The 16,972-nt window shown below is 40.5% G+C and overlaps 1 protein-coding gene across 1 annotated transcript in view; it reads left to right on the forward strand.

Annotated features, from left to right (window-relative positions):
• Positions 1–16,972, forward strand: part of TM9SF2 (transmembrane 9 superfamily member 2) — a 38,980-nt gene that overhangs the window by 9,944 nt on the left and 12,064 nt on the right. The window contains exons 4-10 of the mRNA XM_058185622.1: positions 1,149–1,276; positions 1,890–2,019; positions 4,911–5,035; positions 6,014–6,128; positions 8,323–8,402; positions 8,490–8,598; positions 16,386–16,518. Of these exons, the coding sequence (XP_058041605.1) occupies positions 1,149–1,276; positions 1,890–2,019; positions 4,911–5,035; positions 6,014–6,128; positions 8,323–8,402; positions 8,490–8,598; positions 16,386–16,518 (820 nt within the window). The remainder of the gene's footprint in view (positions 1–1,148; positions 1,277–1,889; positions 2,020–4,910; positions 5,036–6,013; positions 6,129–8,322; positions 8,403–8,489; positions 8,599–16,385; positions 16,519–16,972) is intronic.

Raw genomic sequence — 16,972 nt, forward strand, 5'->3', positions numbered from 1 at the left:
GCAAAACTTTCTCACTAAAATGCTCCTGACAGATATAGCAGATGTATTATTGTGTTAGGGCTGATCATATAACATTCATATGATTACCTAGATCTTTATTGTGCAGATTCTATATCACTGAGTACATTTTATTTCTAACCTGATGCTTTCTAGATACTGTGAATTACAATTTCTATTATCTCAAGTAGTCCTTTTGATAGGAATCATGATGCAGTGCATCTGGAAGGTTGTGCTAGAATTGCTCTGTACAGCCATTCCAATATTTATCTTCTGTTTTTATTATCTGACTTGCTTTGGTCTTGATGGGACAAAAGATTTCATTAAATGTCAAATGATATTTGGTGCTTATTGCGGCCTTTCCAAAATAGAAAAGCCTAGGTATAAAAATGCTCCTCAGGTTTCATTATTGTCATGTGTTTGGAATTCTATCTGCCTGTTTTTGGAGGAATCTGCCCTATAGAAATAGGGATGCGGTGGCTAAGACGCTGAGCTTGTCGATCGAAAGATTGGCAATTCAGCGGTTTGAATCCCTGGTGCCACGTAACGGAATGAGCTCCCGTTACTTGTCCCAGCTTCTGCCAACCTAGCAGTTCAAAAGCACATAAAAAATGCAAGTAGAAAAATACGGACCATCCTTGGTGGGAAGGTAACAGCATTCCGTGCGCCTTTAGTGTTTAGTCATGCCGGCCAGATGTCACAGGGACGTCTTCAGACAGCGCTGGCTCTTCAGCTAGAGTTGGGAATGACTAGCACATATGTGTGAGGGGAACCTTTACCTTTACCCTAGAGAAAAGTGCAATTTAGCTATTAAACTGTAAAATGAATCCTTCCGAATTGGAAATCTGATTTCTTTTTCCATATAGATTCAAGAAAGTTTCATATTCTTGTTTAAGAGAAACAAATGGACATAGAATAGTTGGACTACAGCCTTATTTGGCTTAAACTAACAATTGCATTAGAAATATGAATTTATACAGAAAAGATAATGCCACTTCTAGCGAGTGATACTTTGATTACATGCATTGATTCAGATTTAGTATGAATCCGCAGTTGTCAACTAGTCTATTTGTATAAAGTTTCTGTCTTAACTTTGCTACAGATTTTAAGATAGAATTCCTCATAACCTGAATATTTTTCATTTTTCACAGTTTATCTTTAACCAAAAAGAGACTTGCAGACATGTTTGTACAAAGGAATATGATCTTAATAAACCTGAACAAAGGCAAAAATTACAATTTCTGAAAAAAAGTATGCTGTTAAACTATCAGCATCATTGGTGAGTTTACAATTTTAATGTATGTGGTTTAAATTTTAGCAGAAATAAAATTATGGTAAATAACAGTTAAAATAGAAACAATTTTTTTAATGTTAAGTGCTATGGATTGACACACAACTGTCAATCCAAGACCACTATATAAACAACTCTTACGGCACTCTAAAATTATTCTAAAGAATAATTTTTATCATGTAAATGCATCAGAAATTCATGCATTTTTTTTTTTGTTAAACAGCCAGAAGATACTTCATTGTTTTTTGGCTACAAAATTCTATTTGGTTAATCCCCTGAGTTATTTAAAATATGCAATTTGATATATTGACAATCAAAATACAAGTAAAAAATAAATAAAATTTATTTTTATAAAATAAATTTATTTAAAATTTATTTCATTCACCCTAAACTGCAAACTGCTCAGTTTGGGAGCCCACCCCACTCCACCTCAGTGTTTCCTAGTTAGGAATGTCCTCTATAGAAACTGGTCTGGAGTCTAGTTTGTAATATTTTTCAATGTGAATTTTTTGCCTTGGACCTTTAAATATTTAAATATTTATTATTTAGCTTTAATGTTGTTTCCGGAAGCATTTCCTGAAGTACTCTTATTTTTTTATAGGATTGTGGATAATATGCCAGTAACGTGGTGTTATGAGGTTGAGGACAATCAGAAATTTTGCAATCCTGGATTTCCCATTGGTTGCTATGTTACAAAAGATGGACATGCCAGAGGTGCCTGTGTTATAAGTGTAAGTTCCTTGAAAGTTCACCTTGAGCTAGGCTAGTCTTATCTACATTTTGACACCATAATCTGCAAACATTTGAACTGTGACTAAGTTGCTTATTTTTGTCTCTAATTGAGTGAAGGCTTTATCAGAGCCTTTATTAATATGTTACTGTTTGGTTTAAACAGTTGACATTAAACTTACCAATGTAAGGATTCCCCCTCATATCTTTTAAACATATAAGTCATATAAGTTTTTATTTCACGTGTTTGGTTTTTCTTATGTAAGAAGGCATCTTGTGTGCTTTGATTTAATTCTGAGTCCTTACAGATCAGTAGAGCAGGATGAGGAAGGTATTCAAAGAATAGTTCTAATCACAGCAAGACAGTCACTTTAGAATTATGTCAGTCAGTCTGATAGTTATCTGTGGCCTGCTAAGATTGCACAGTATAACTAAACATTGTTGAATTTATTTTTGTATTTTACAGCTATCCACAGTTAATTTATAAGTAAAATGATTAGGAGAACTTGGGTTTTCAAAGGAAGAAAACTTGCTTTTAAAATATGAGATACAGTATAATTCATTTTTACAATTTATTTGGCCTGACTTTTGAAACACTTAATTTTGTTTCGCACCATAATTATTTCCTTGTTCTAGAAAACAAGGTCCCCAATTTTAAAAACTGGGGTAAACTGGGGACTCAGTATAAACCGAGGGTGGAAAATGAGGCAGCTACGGTGGAAACCCTCCTCCCTCAGCCGAGAAGGCTGGCTCCCCGCCCGCCTCTCACTGCACCGGCAGGGCTTCCCAGCTAATGCAAAAGCCCGCCAAGTTTGCGCCATCCGGTATAATGTGAAAAAGAAGAAGAAAACTTGCTTTTAAAATATGAGATACAGTATAATTCATTTTTACAATTTATTTGGCCTGACTTTTGAAACACTTAATTTTGTTTCGCACCATAATTATTTCCTTGTTCTAGAAAACAAGACTTTTAAATGTTCCTAGCAATTGTAATACTTTGTATCAAAATAAATGCAATTAGATACTGGTAGTTAATTGTACAGATACTCCTTGCTTAGTGTCTACTCATTTAGCAACTGTTTGAAGTTTTTATTTCACGTGTTTGGTTTTTCTTATGTAAGAAGGCATCTTGTGTGCTTTGATTTAATTCTGAGTCCTTACAGATCAGTAGAGCAGGATGAGGAAGGTATTCAAAGAATAGTTCTAATCACAGCAAGACAGTCACTTTAGAATTATGTCAGTCAGTCTGATAGTTATCTGTGGCCTGCTAAGATTGCACAGTATAACTAAACATTGTTGAATTTATTTTTGTATTTTACACCTATCCACAGTTAATTTATAAGTAAAATGATTAGGAGAACTTGGGTTTTCAAAGGAAGAAAACTTGCTTTTAAAATATGAGATACAGTATAATTCATTTTTACAATTTATTTGGCCTGACTTTTGAAACACTTAATTTTGTTTCGCACCATAATTATTTCCTTGTTCTAGAAAACAAGACTTTTAAATGTTCCTAGCAATTGTAATACTTTGTATCAAAATAAATGCAATTAGATACTGGTAGTTAATTGTACAGATACTCCTTGCTTAGTGTCTACTCATTTAGCAACTGTTTGAAGTTACAATGGCGCTAAACAAAGACGATTTAAGATGGATCCTCATAGTTGTGGATGTTTCAGCATCCCTACAGTTATATGATCATATTTTGGGCGCTCAGCAACTGACTCGTAATTACAGTGTCACAGTTTCAGTTCTGTGGCTGCCATTTGCAATTTTCATTGCTGGCTTCCGACAAGCAATGGGGAAGCTTTCATGAAATTGCAAATGGTAATCACATGACTCTGTGGGCTTCGCCTAATGATGACAAGTGGAACTGCCAGAGCTGCTGTTGTAAGTCAGCATAGTTATATAAAGTTACTCCTTAAACAGGCATTGCTCAGTGATGGAGTTCCCAGTCTCACTTATCCTTGGTAAGTGAGGATTACCTGTAATTTGAACATTTAAAAATGATTTTATTTGATAAGGTTACTTTAAGATGTATCCTAAATTTGTAAGTAATTTAGCTTGATTTTTAAATTCTTCATTAACAGCAAAATGTAGCTCCAGACTTTCCTATTGATGACATGCTATGTATTTTATGCTCTAATTTATTTTATGCATAAAAAGCAACACTGACAAACATTACCTGAACAGTTTATGAGCTGAGAGTGAAACTGTGAATTAGAAAGCACCTTGACTTTACTTGACTTTATTCAATTATAATAGTAAACAATACAGTTAGTTCACATATCGGGTACAGACTTAATACTGATAATAACTTTATGCCCTTGTGGTTCTATCTGCGAGTAGGTGTATAACTGATACTAACAAATCATCTGCAGCTTGGATAGCAAACTTAGTAACATAACATATGAAAATGGGACTGAAGTGAACAAAGCCAGAATCCTGCCTCTCTATTAACAAGAGATTTGTGAGTGGGTCTGTTCATAGCACTTACAGCTTAGTGTTAGGAGTTGCCGTAAGCATTGGGCTGGTGTTTTCCTTTTCTTTGAAGGTAGAGAGTTTCTCAGCTTTCCTTCCCATTGACCAGTCCTCAGGAATGATCCATTATTAAATTATTGGAAAGTTGCTGACAGTACTTAAGAATGATTCTTAGCAAGAAATCCAAACATCTGAATCAGACCCAGATTGATGTGGTGGTAGTTCTTTAGTTTGTTATCTTCAGAAATCTTCAAGTCTTGCTTTTCCTAATGGTTTAACTGGAAACAGATGTGAAGCCCATTATGTAGGAGATGCATGTATGAGATAGCACATAATCTGGAATAGGCCTAGTTTCTTCAATTTAAAAGTAATATCCATGTTCTAATTTACTTTTTCATTTTTTTTTCTTTAGTCAGAATTCCATGATTCAGATACTTTCTATATATTCAACCATGTGGATATTAAAATAGTTTATCATGTTGTGGAAAATGAAATACCAAGGGCGAGACTTGTAGCTGCTAAACTTGAACCAAAAAGGTGATTATTGAGTTTTATGTAAGAGAACACAAGATTATGTGGGATGCATGATGCAAATGAGATTTTTGATAATTAAAACAAACTAAGGAAACTGAATGTGCCATCTATTTTCTTATAACTTGGCCAGATAGCTGAAGCCAAAGAAAATGTGTACATAAACAAAAAATCTAATATTTATTGCTTGCATTTATGCCCAAATTTTGTCAGAGAGTTTGAGGTGACTTAATGGGTATCCTTCCATTAATTTGATTCCTATCACAACAGTTCTATGAGATTATATGATTGTGAGAGAGTGGGCCAAAATCTCTTGGGGAGTCATTCATTCATTCATTCATTCATTTTGATTTGGCATCTCCTGACTCCAGAGTGGCTCTGGGCAGACCACAGTAAAATTTAACAGAATCAACAATAAAAGAATAAAAAACTCTTTAGCCACATGAGGACTTGAACCTGGTCTCCACCATTCAAATCAACACCTTGATTACTATGTTAGAGTAGAAATAAAATACAGTATATATTGGTGAACTCTGTGACTGCATCTTTATTCTGCTAAATCCTTAAATATTGTATGATGCCTTTTAAAAAAATGTTCTTAGGAGTTAGTAGCCATAATGGATTAAGTAGAATCTTATATTGTAACAGTGATTCTGCTTGAATGATTATTGTTTTGACTTTGTAGTGTATCCATTCTTTCTTATTTTTATTTAATTATTTAAGGCTGTTTGAAGTTTTATTTTTCCCTGGACAAATGTATATAAATCCATGGCCAAGACTTCCCATCTAGGTCTCTTACTTTCTATGTAGTCATGCTCTCTTCTACCTTTCTTTTGTTGATATAATTAAATTTGTCTCTTCATAAGTTAGGTTTCTAATGTTATGACTACAAAATATTCTACTTTGGGCTTTGATGTTAAAACATGGTTAAGATTGAACATGCATTTTGTGATTCTACCTATAATTTGCTTCTTTTTTTCTTAGTTTCAGGCACACAAATATTGACAAACCAGACTGCTCAGGACTACCTATGGATTTAAGGAACACTGTTACTGATGGAATTGTTAAAATTGCTTATACATATTCAGTTAGTTTTGAGGTTAGTACAGATACATCTTTCCTCTTTTGGCAGGGAAATAAAATTATGAGTATGTGGTCACAACATATTTAAGTGAAATAAGATGTTAACTCTGATTCAGCTGTTTATTCATCCAAGGCATCAAACAGCATGGCAAACTAATCAGCTGTGATTTGATGGTTATACTCTGTTGGGGGTGCTCTATTGTTGGAAATTTTCCACAGATTGGACAATCATTTGTCTGGGACGGCATAAAGTCTTCTGCCCTAGGCAAGAGGTTGGGCCTTCAAGGTCCCTTTTAGCCCTATGATTCTATGTCTGTGTCTATTTAGTCAGCAGGCTAAATAACAGTAGAATAGAGTTGAATCTTCCCCTGTCATATTTGGGTCCCCTTTTCACTTTCTCTAAGTGGGGGCAGTGGAGTTGGAACAGCCTCAGATGCTGAAATGGGAAAAAGTACAAGTTGGCTCTCATTCATTCTTGGATATCACATATCGTGGTCCATATAAGTTACAGTAGAATAACTCATGAAAAGAAATTGTGCTTACAGTGCTCAGCCATAATTAATTATGGTTTTGGTCCAGATAGTAACACCAGCCTAGCCATATTATGACTTATGAGACAATATATTTTATCCTTGAATTTTGTACATACTGTTTGTTTCTGTCTAATTTATATACAGGTAGTTCTCGATTTATGACCACAATTGAGCCCAAAATGTCATTGCTAAGTAAGATAGTTGTTAAATGAGTTTTGCTCCATTTTACAATCTTTCTTGCCATGGTTGTTAAGTGACTCATTTAAGATGCTAACTTAGTAACACAGTTGTCAAATGAATTCACCATTGACTTTGCTTGTCAGTAGGTTCCAAAAGGTGATCATATGACCCTGGGACAACCATCATAAATATAACCAGTTGCCAAGCATCTGAATTTTGATCACATGACCGTGGGAATCCTGCAGTGGTCATAAGTGTGAAAAACAGTCACAAACACTTTTTTTCAGTGGTGGTGTAACTTTGAACAGTCACTAAACAAATGATTGTAAGTCGAAGACTACCTGTAGTTTATTTATGTGGTCACCAAACTCGCAAATTGTGACTCCAGATTCTAAGATTAGACTAAAATCAAAACCAACCAGCAATGTAAAATCAATAGAGAAAAAAAAAGGTATAAACATTTTAGCTGTTGCAAGCAGGCTCACCCAGTGAATTGGCTCAATAGCTGGAGGAAAAGCCAGATCTTCAAGGCTATATAAAATGCCAGAAGAATTAGAACATTCAACATCTCTAGGGTATTCTGCATCAACGCTTCCTGGGATTCTCCAAGTAAATGGTTTTATACAAGGGGCCCAGAGCACGCCCATCCAGTCAAATCCTATGGGATGGGCAGAAATAGTAAGCAACGCATGTGCCATGAAGGACTTTATATATGGTAAGCAGCACTTTGAATTGCAACTAGAAGCTTTTTAGAGGGTAGGCAGCTCACAAAGTAGTGGTGTGCCTATTAATTAGCTGCACTGCTGCATTCTCAGCTATTTGCAGCTTCCAATGATCTTCAAGAGCAGCCCTGCATAGAACACTTTATAGTAGTCAAACCAGGGAGTGACCAAGGAATGAATGACTGTGAGTAGGACTGCCTGATCCAGGATTAGTTCACAAGATGGATTTGTATAAATAAGGGAGATCAAACGGGAGAAGAGACACCTGAAGGGCAGTGAGTGGTAAATCTGATTAAATGTTATTCATTCATTCATTCATTCATTCATTCATTCATTCATTCATTCATTCATTCATCAGTTCGTTCATTCACTTAGTTGATCTCTATGGCTGCCCATCTCAGAAATTAGAACCATAACCCTATTTTGTGATAATAAGGACAATAAAACATCAATATTTTTCTGTCTTTGATATATCCACATTATACTTCGCTTTGCAAATTGTGCTGGGACAATTTAAGATACTGGCTGTTATCTATAAAACCTTTCATGGCACTGGCTGGTTTGTTTAGAAATGGGTTTTTAATGGTTTGGGCCAGCATGAATTCAGACAGAATTTTGGGAGTGACAAAGATTAAAACCTACTAGTAGGTAAAAGTTTTTGAAATCCTGAAAAAATGATTTTCATTTGTTCTTTTGCTATGTCCAATATTTTCTATTCCCTCAAAACCCAGAAATCTATTTCTAAAATTTTAAAATGAATATCTTATTTTTTCAGGAAAATAAAGAAATCAGGTGGGCATCCAGATGGGATTACATTTTAGAATCCATGTCCCATACGCACATACAGTGGTTCAGGTAAGACCTACTTTAATTTTATAATTCAAAACAATTTTATAGATAGATATAAAAATGAACAATTCTAATAGCTGCCTTGTTTTCCAGTATAATGAATTCGCTTGTGATTGTCCTTTTCCTCTCTGGAATGGTAGCTATGATTATGCTAAGAACTCTGCATAAGGACATTGCAAGATATAACCAAATGGATTCTACAGTAAGTATACAATTGTTCTGAAAAATTCCTTCCTCCCTCCCTTCCTCCCTCTCTTTGTGAGAAACTTTAAAGCAGCAAGGTGTCTCACATTGTATATTTAGGTATTTAATTTATGTTTATAGCTGAAGGACAAATGATGACTTGATGAAGTAATCCAAGTGGATGCAGCCACATTTTCTTACAGGGATTACAAAGTGTAGCATTAAATCAGAGTAGGTTTTTTTCAGAGATGGGTGTCTGCTTTGGTGTGTAAGGCTTGAACAAAAGCTTTTGTTTTTCTACCCCAAACACCAGGATTCTGTTATTTATTGTTGAAATTTAGTGGTGTGGTTTCTGAAAACTGCAAAAAAAGGGGCTTTAGGGTTAACCACCCTGGCAGATTAGATGACATACAATTGCATGTTATACATTTAATACTTTCTAATTCATTGTTCTAACATAATATGAGTGCTTTTTCCTCCGTGAGACTCTGTTCTTTATAAATATATTTGCAATCACACTATTACTTGGACTATGTCCAATTTATTTTAGCTCAGCTCGGTTATATAGAGGTAAATAATATTGATTGTATATTAGCTCTTCTCAAATTGTATAAATGCACTTATTTATCAGTAAACTTTAGTAATAGAATTCTCCCAATGAGCTCCCAATGGGCCAGGATAGGTTGATACAGTGGATCTGCCTGGAGACTGAGTCATAATTTTTATGGCCACGCCTCCATATGCCTCCATCGACTCCAGTTTTTCGATTCAGTCGATCTGAGGAGACATATTTTCAGATTCTCTGGATCAATCCTTCTGGAAGCCCAGATCACCATTCAGGTCTATTTAAAAAATCTATTTAAACCTTTCTTGGGTGCTGGCCACTTCAGCCTAGCTGGAAACGCCACTGCTGCCATTTCAAGCCCTCAATCTATCAGAGGTGCTTAACAGGGGCTTGGGGCTGCAGCTGGCTTTGTCACTCACCCTCCCCTGCCCACCCCCCATCACCATCAAAACAAGCCTCCAGCCAGCCGCTTGACTTGAAGATCGCTCAATCACTGCAGCTATGCCTCCAAGTAAATTTTGGCGTGGCTTTGACTCCTCCGAGAGCATGTGTTCCAAAATTCAAATGGCTGCAGCCGGAGCGTTCGGAGGCCTTAGCTTGACATCGGACGCCCAGGGAGGATCGGAGTCCCCAGTGGGGACAAATCATGAGCTCCGGTGGTCTGGCGGCTGGGGAAGCGACACCAGCAGCCCAGAGGAAGGAAGGCTTCCCTTTAAAACAGCAAAGCCGCGAACGGCCGCTATTACTGAGGACTTCAGCACAGTGGCCATAAGCCTGCAGCAGCTCAGACCTGTCAGCAAGATCCAATAATTCAGGCTAATTCCTGGCCATTCAGCTCTGGAATTACCTGGGGGTGGGGGCAGAATCCAACCACTTGGTCTTTCTTTTGGCTGTGGGGGGCAAAATCAGATGCTGGCACCACTCAGATTTACCCTCTGAGTAAGCCGCCCTTAAACAGATGCTCCAGCTGTTCCATCTGTGAGCTGGCAATCACACTGGAGGCTGGGAAGTGGCTCACCAGGTTAATGCAGCCTGTTATTAATACACAGCTGCCTGCAATTACAATTACTGCAGGCTCGAGTCCCACCAGGCCCAAGGTTGACTCAGCCTTCCATCCTTTATAAGGTAGGCAAAATGAGGACCCAGATTGTTGGGGGCGGGCAATAAGTTGACTTTGTATATAAATATACAAATAGGATGAGACTATTGCCTTACACAATGTAAGCCGCCCTGAGTCTTCGGAGAAGGGCGGGATATAAATTCAAATAAAATAAAAAAACCACTCAATATAGCTGCCACTGTCACCCAATCCAGACATTCTAACACCATCTAAGATGGCTGACCACCATCAGACGTCTGGAGGGAGGAAGACATCCTGTAAGTCAGCCAATGGGTGCAGAGCACAGCTTCGGCCCTCTAAACAAGAGCTTAGGGACCTGGAGCGTAGGAAGAAAGCCTTGGAGAAACAGGTTGCTCAAGCTGAGAAAAGACAGGGTCTTTTGGATGCACAGTCAGCTATCACCCCTCATTCTGTTCAAGTGACTCCAAATTTAAATCAGTTCAGACCAAAACCCAGAGCCTTGTCACTGGAGAGATCTGGTCAGCTCTCATCGGATGCCACAACTCCTGCAGATAAGGACCGTCCCGGCCTTTCTAATCCCTTCGCTTGTCCTGTTCCTGCAACGGAGCCTGAGCTTCAGGCGCAACCTCAACCAGCCACAAGGTCTACTGATCTGGAGCTTGGAGAACTACCTGAGGCTATGCAAGCCCTAATAACTAGAGCCATCACAAAGGGCATTGCAACAGGTATACAGGAGCATCTGTCAACATTGATCGCTTCTGAGCATTTCTCACGCCAACGCCACATTTCCCCTGGTGCAAGTCTGACTGGAACTCCGCAGCGCTTCCCTTCTCATTCAAGGGATAGCGAAGACTTGTTTCAGGAAGAAGAAGCCCAGAGAGACCCTGACCTTTCTGATGACAAGGGTTCTCCCCCCGACACCCCGGCGTTTACTTCGCTCTTTCCACTACGGTTTTTTAAGTCCTTGCTATACAAGGGCAAAATCCAAGACACCGAACCACTGCAAACAACTTTGGCTTCAATACAACCAAGGGGCCACGGTCTGTTTTCAGAACTTGTGGCGGAACAGATTTACATCCCGTCTCCAAAGCTGTTTACAGACGTCGTCCAAAAGCAATGGGCCAACCTGGCTTCTCTCCCCACCCCAAGTGGTGCACATTGGCGAAACTAAACCTGGCTCTGACGCCAACCTTTTGCAGGTACCTCCAGTCGATTTCCCGATTCGAGCCTTATTTTTCCCTTCTCCTTATGTATCAGGGGATTCCGCTGAAGGGCTAAAGCCAGAAGACAAAATTTGAATTGTCTTTCAAAAAGAATTACGAGGCCTCGGCCTGGGCAATTCAAGCAGCTACTGTGGCTTCATTTTTTAATCGATCCTCCTTACTGTGGCTGCAACAACTCCAAGCAATGTTGTCATCTTTAGAGGTCCGATTACACCAGGACCTCAATAAAATCATAGCAGCAGCCCAGTTTTCAGCGGATGCGATGCTGAATGCCATCAAATATGCATCCAGGGCCCTAGCTTCATCGATCACCTCCAGGCGGCTTCTGTGGTTACGCCACTGGCCAGCCGATCTGCAGGCAAAATGGTGATTGGCCTCTGCCTTGTACACCAGTACAAAGCTGTTCGGAGATTCTTTAGAATCCCTGCTTGTTGAGGATAAAGACAAGCGTAAGGTTTTACCTTCAACCCCAAGGAGGTCTACCCCCTATTATAAGAGACCACGGTCTCGTTTTCCTGCTCAGGAGGGATCTTCTCAGCAGTGGTTCTACCCACAAGGTCAATTCTTTCAGACTGATCAGAATTCCTTTCAGGACAGAACCAAGCAATTTGGCACCCAAAGGCAGCCATTTTGTTGAACTGGCAACTGCCAGTTCCGACACAAAAAATGACTCGCCTCAGCACTCCCCAATAGGAGGCCGCTTGAGCCTCTTTCTAGACCGGTGGGCCCTAATCACGACCAACAGTTGGGTCCTTCACAGTCTCAAATTCAGCCTCTCCGGAGTTCCTCTCCAGCCCCCCCCAACCACTTCGTGCCATGCCCTGTCTCCAACAATTTCACCAAACGAAATATCATGGAGCATGCCATTCTGCACCTTCTAGAGATCAGAGCAGTGGAGGAAGTTCCTCCAGAGATATGGAGACAGGGGTTCTACTCCATCCTATTCGTGATGCTGAAGCATTCGGGGGGCTGGAGGGCAATCCTAGATCTAAAAGCCCTCAACACCCACCTGGTCTACAGGAGAGTCAAGATGAATTCTCTCAGATCCATCTTGGAGGGAATTCGTCCGGGGGAATTCTTAGCCCCCATAGACCTTTCAGAGGCCTACCTACACATTCCCATTTCGGTACCCCACTGGAGGTTTCTCCGCTTCAGCTATGCTGGTCGCCATCTGCAATATTGTGCCCTCCCATTCGGGCTGGCATTGGCCCTGCGCAGCTTTACCAAAATTCTAGCCGCCCTCATAGCTCACCTACGACTAGTCCCGGTAAGACTCCAAGCTTACCTGGACGACATCTTAGTCCAGGCCCCCTCCCTGGTACAAGCTCAACAAGATTTGCACCTAACTCTGCAAGTCTTACAGACTCACGGATTCCTTGTCAACCATCCGAAGAGCCATCTAAGTCCCGTAACCAGGATCACACAACTCGGTGCCATTATTGACACCAAACTGGGACAAGTGTTCCTCTCCCAGGAATGTCAGGAAAATATCAGGACTCTCGTAAAACAGATCCTGCGGGAACCGAAGGTACCCCTGGCCACCTTATCAGCATTGCTGGGCAAGATGCTATTTTGCATCAACATAGTGCCCTGGGCCCGCCTACATTCGAGGGGTCTCCAGTGGTTTCTACTGCCAAATCAGTGTGCCAGGGCATCGAACTCAAAAAACAAGGTCAGGGTTCCCCTGCCCATTCGGAGTTCTCTCTACTGGTAGTCCCCCTCTCTAGAAAAGGGCTCCATTTTCATGGACATTAACAGGCCCATGATCATGACAGATGCCAGCCTTTATGGCTGGGGGGCACACCTCAATTCCCAAGTCGCTCAGGGCCGTTGGTCACCAACAGAAGCCAACGACAACATCAACCTGCTGGAGTTGAGAGCAATTCATCTGGCCTTACATCAGTTTCAACCAACAATACTAGGACAGCATGTCCTGATACTTATGGACAACACATTGGCAAATGCGCATGTCAACCGCCAAGGCGGGACAAGATCCAAACGCCTCATGCAGGAGGCTGTCCGCATAGGGAGATGGGCAGAAACAAACCTTCTCTCCCTCAAGGCGGAACACGTTGCCGGCTCAGACAATGCTCAGGCAGACATTCTGGGCAGAACAACGGTAGACGCAGCAGAGTGGCGTCTCCACCCCGACATCTTCAGCAACGTCTGCAGTCACTTTGGACACCCACAAGTGGACCTCTTCGCCTCTCATCAGAACACACAGCTCCCTTGCTTCTTCATGAGGTATCCCACTCCAGGCACAGAGGACACAAACGCTCTCCGCAGCGCTTGGCCTCCCGGCCTCCTATATGCGTTTCCTCCCCTTCCCTTAATTCTGGTAGTGGTTTGCAAAGTCATATTGGAAAGTGCAGAACTCATTTTGATCGCACCTCATTGGCCACCGAGGCTGTGGTTCGCGGACCTGATAGCTCTCTCCACGTCACCACATTGGAGAATTCCTCCAGGTAGGATCTCTCTCAGCCAGGGGGTCATCTGCCATCCGGAGCCCCAGTGGCTCCAATTGACTGCCTGGCACTTGAAGGGGTCCTCCTGAGAGATGACTATGACTTAGTCTCCAGCCAGATCCACTGTATCAACCCATCCTGGCCCACTCTGCAGTCTTGGAGAAACGGCAGACCAACACCTGTTTTGTGTAATATTTAATTTTTAAAGAAAAATAGTAATACAGATTCTTCTGTGGGTGTAATTCAGTTTCCATGGACATATTGATTAATAGCAGATATTAATAGAGAATATATTATTTGTTGCACCATCATCCCCTTCAGCTGTGTAAAAAGCACGGCAGGATGTGTCAGTTGGCAACATTTTTCTTCCCTCCTCTACCTTTTGGTTACTTTTTGTCATAGATATAATTTTTAAAAAATGAAAATAGTCACTTGAAGAACAATCTCCTTTTTTGCTAAACTTATTAAATAATATCTGATAGTTAATTTATGGTTATATTGTGTTCACAATTTAGGGGAACTGGTGGGCCTATTTGAAAGGTTGAAATTCAGCCACGATGGAGAATGTGACCAGCTTACCAGAAGACAAAATCAGATGAAGCTAACAATTTCCCAGATTTCTACTTGTAAGGAAGTAGAAATGTGGGTCTGGGCTCCAAAAATTTGTGCATTTATAAGCAGACATATTCCTAAATGAAAAAGGTTTCTTGACTGCTGTTTGAGTAGAAAATCAGATACAAATGGAATATTTAACAGTAAGAATGCAACCTGGGTATACTTATAGAAACGCATCCCCTCCCAAATACAAGCAAAAGTGTAAATCATGCATGCTGGAAACATAAACAGTCTCTAATGGTATATGGGAATGATTGTGGGAGACTGAAGAAATGTTGCCTAATGAATGATCAGATAAGAGAGAGCATAGCCCAGCGGTCCCCAACCTTTGCAGCCCAATGGAAGTGGGGGGGAGAGGGGAACTGGGCCACGCAAGGAGCAGGCTGGTGTGAGTGGTGGGCCAGCACACAGGTGTGCAGCTTGACTTGCATGAGCGGCAGGCTGCTGTCGTGTCCCACTCCTCCGCTGACGGCTGGGTCAGGGAAATCCAAATCAGGCTTGCCTCTGCAGCTCTGCCCAAAGTCCTAGCAAAGTCCTCAGAGCAGGCAGGAGACCAGTAAGTGACTTCAGCAAGATAAGTTTGACTTTTGCCTGACTCAGAGACTGCCAGAAAGTAGATCCTTTATATAGGCCATGGGGTGTGGCTCCATGACTCAGCACTCATTAAGGCCTGCCCTCCTTCCTCTGTTGCCTCCGCCTATCCAATCTTCTGATGCGAGGGTCACACCAATCAGCTGTTGGTAATAAACCCTCCTCAGGCTCACATGCTGTGGAGGAGGGGGAGGGGTCTAGCTGCTCCGTTTGCCTGGGCATGGAGTCAGGGCTGGGGCAGAGAGATTCTCCTTCTTCTGCAGTTTGTGTGGGCATGGAGCCAGGACTGGGACCGGGAGGCATACATTCCTCAGTGTTCGGGAGCAGGTAAGAAGGCCCCGGCTGCTCTGAGGGCGGGCAAGACACAACAGCTGCCATGCACATACGCAATTGCCTGGCAGCTAGCAAAGCAACTCAATGCAAGTTGAGCGCACATGCAGATGTGCTCAGCTAACCACATATGGTCCAATTCCAAATGGGCATGGCCTGGTAGTGGGCCACGGCCTAGTGTTGGGAACCCCTGACATAGTCCACAGTTGTGATGGGTGAGAGGCTTAGAAGGGGCCTCGCTAAGTTATTTGAGCTGTAAATGTGAGAGCAGAAGAATTGTACTTGATAAAATTGTACAAATCAGATTTCATACGCAAATCAGGAAAAAGGAGAAAAAGTATATGGTATAGGATCCCTGTGTGGGCTGAGGAACATATTTGCAGATACACAGAAGTCCACCATCCTTGGGGACCTCAAATTGTTTATTTATTGATTTGATTGACTGCTATAACCGCTCATCTCAACAAGTGACCCAGGGTGACCTATGTCATTAAAAATTGTGATTCTGGAATGAGGCCAGACACATGCTGAGTATCAGTGCTAGGGGAAGGTACAGTGGTTTGTGTCCCAGGTTTAGCTATTTACTGTGGAAAGTCACATTCTTGCTTGTAGGACAAGTTGAAAACTTTTACCTTTACAGGTTAATAGAAAAGAATTCTGAGATTCATATATGAGAGGTTTCTGAGGCATGCTTTTGAATGCTTGGAGAAGCTTGTATTTCCCATCATTTTGGAAGATTATGTGAAATGATTAGGAGGATTTTATTTATAGCACTCATTGAATAAATTGAAACATTATTGAAACTGAATAAATAAAATATTGCATGTCTAAAAAGGATAGATTAATAAAATATAATAAATGACAGAGTTGGGAAACATAAATTATGTGAATCAGCCAGATTATTGTAATATGCTAAACCGATTATTTCCTTTTCAGGAAGATGCACAGGAGGAATTTGGCTGGAAATTGGTTCACGGTGACATATTTAGACCCCCACGAAAAGGAATGCTGCTTTCTGTCTTTCTGGGTTCTGGAACTCAGATTTTAATTATGACATTTGTTACATTATGTAAGTGCAGTATGAATACTGTTAAAATAAAGGTTTATTTCTGAAATCTGAATTTTTTAAGCAGGATTCCAAGGATGCTCTGTGTTCTTAAGCTCTTCTTTCTCCTTGAAAGTAGACGTTTTCTACTATTGCCCCTCCACCGATTTTAAAAAACAGCTACATTTAGAACTGTAAAAAAAAAACATGCCCTCTTTTCCCCCAAATAATTGTTTTCAACCAATTTGCAAAGCTATCAATCTTTCTTTGGTGCTAAGGATTAATAGTAACACTCCTTGTGCCCCGAAAGACCTAGTCTTGTGCAGAAGGCCAGGATGGGGGAATTGTAGGTGCTTCCATATAATTGCTAATAACTAGAAACCGGCTCCTTTTGTCTCTTATTCCTGAATTTTATACAAGTCAGCTAATCATTGTGAGAATGTAACAAAACACTGTAACCTTTTAAAATATTTAACTT

The sequence above is a fragment of the Ahaetulla prasina genome, chromosome 5 (genome assembly GCF_028640845.1).
Source record: "Ahaetulla prasina isolate Xishuangbanna chromosome 5, ASM2864084v1, whole genome shotgun sequence".
Taxonomy (NCBI): Eukaryota; Metazoa; Chordata; class Lepidosauria; order Squamata; family Colubridae; genus Ahaetulla; species Ahaetulla prasina.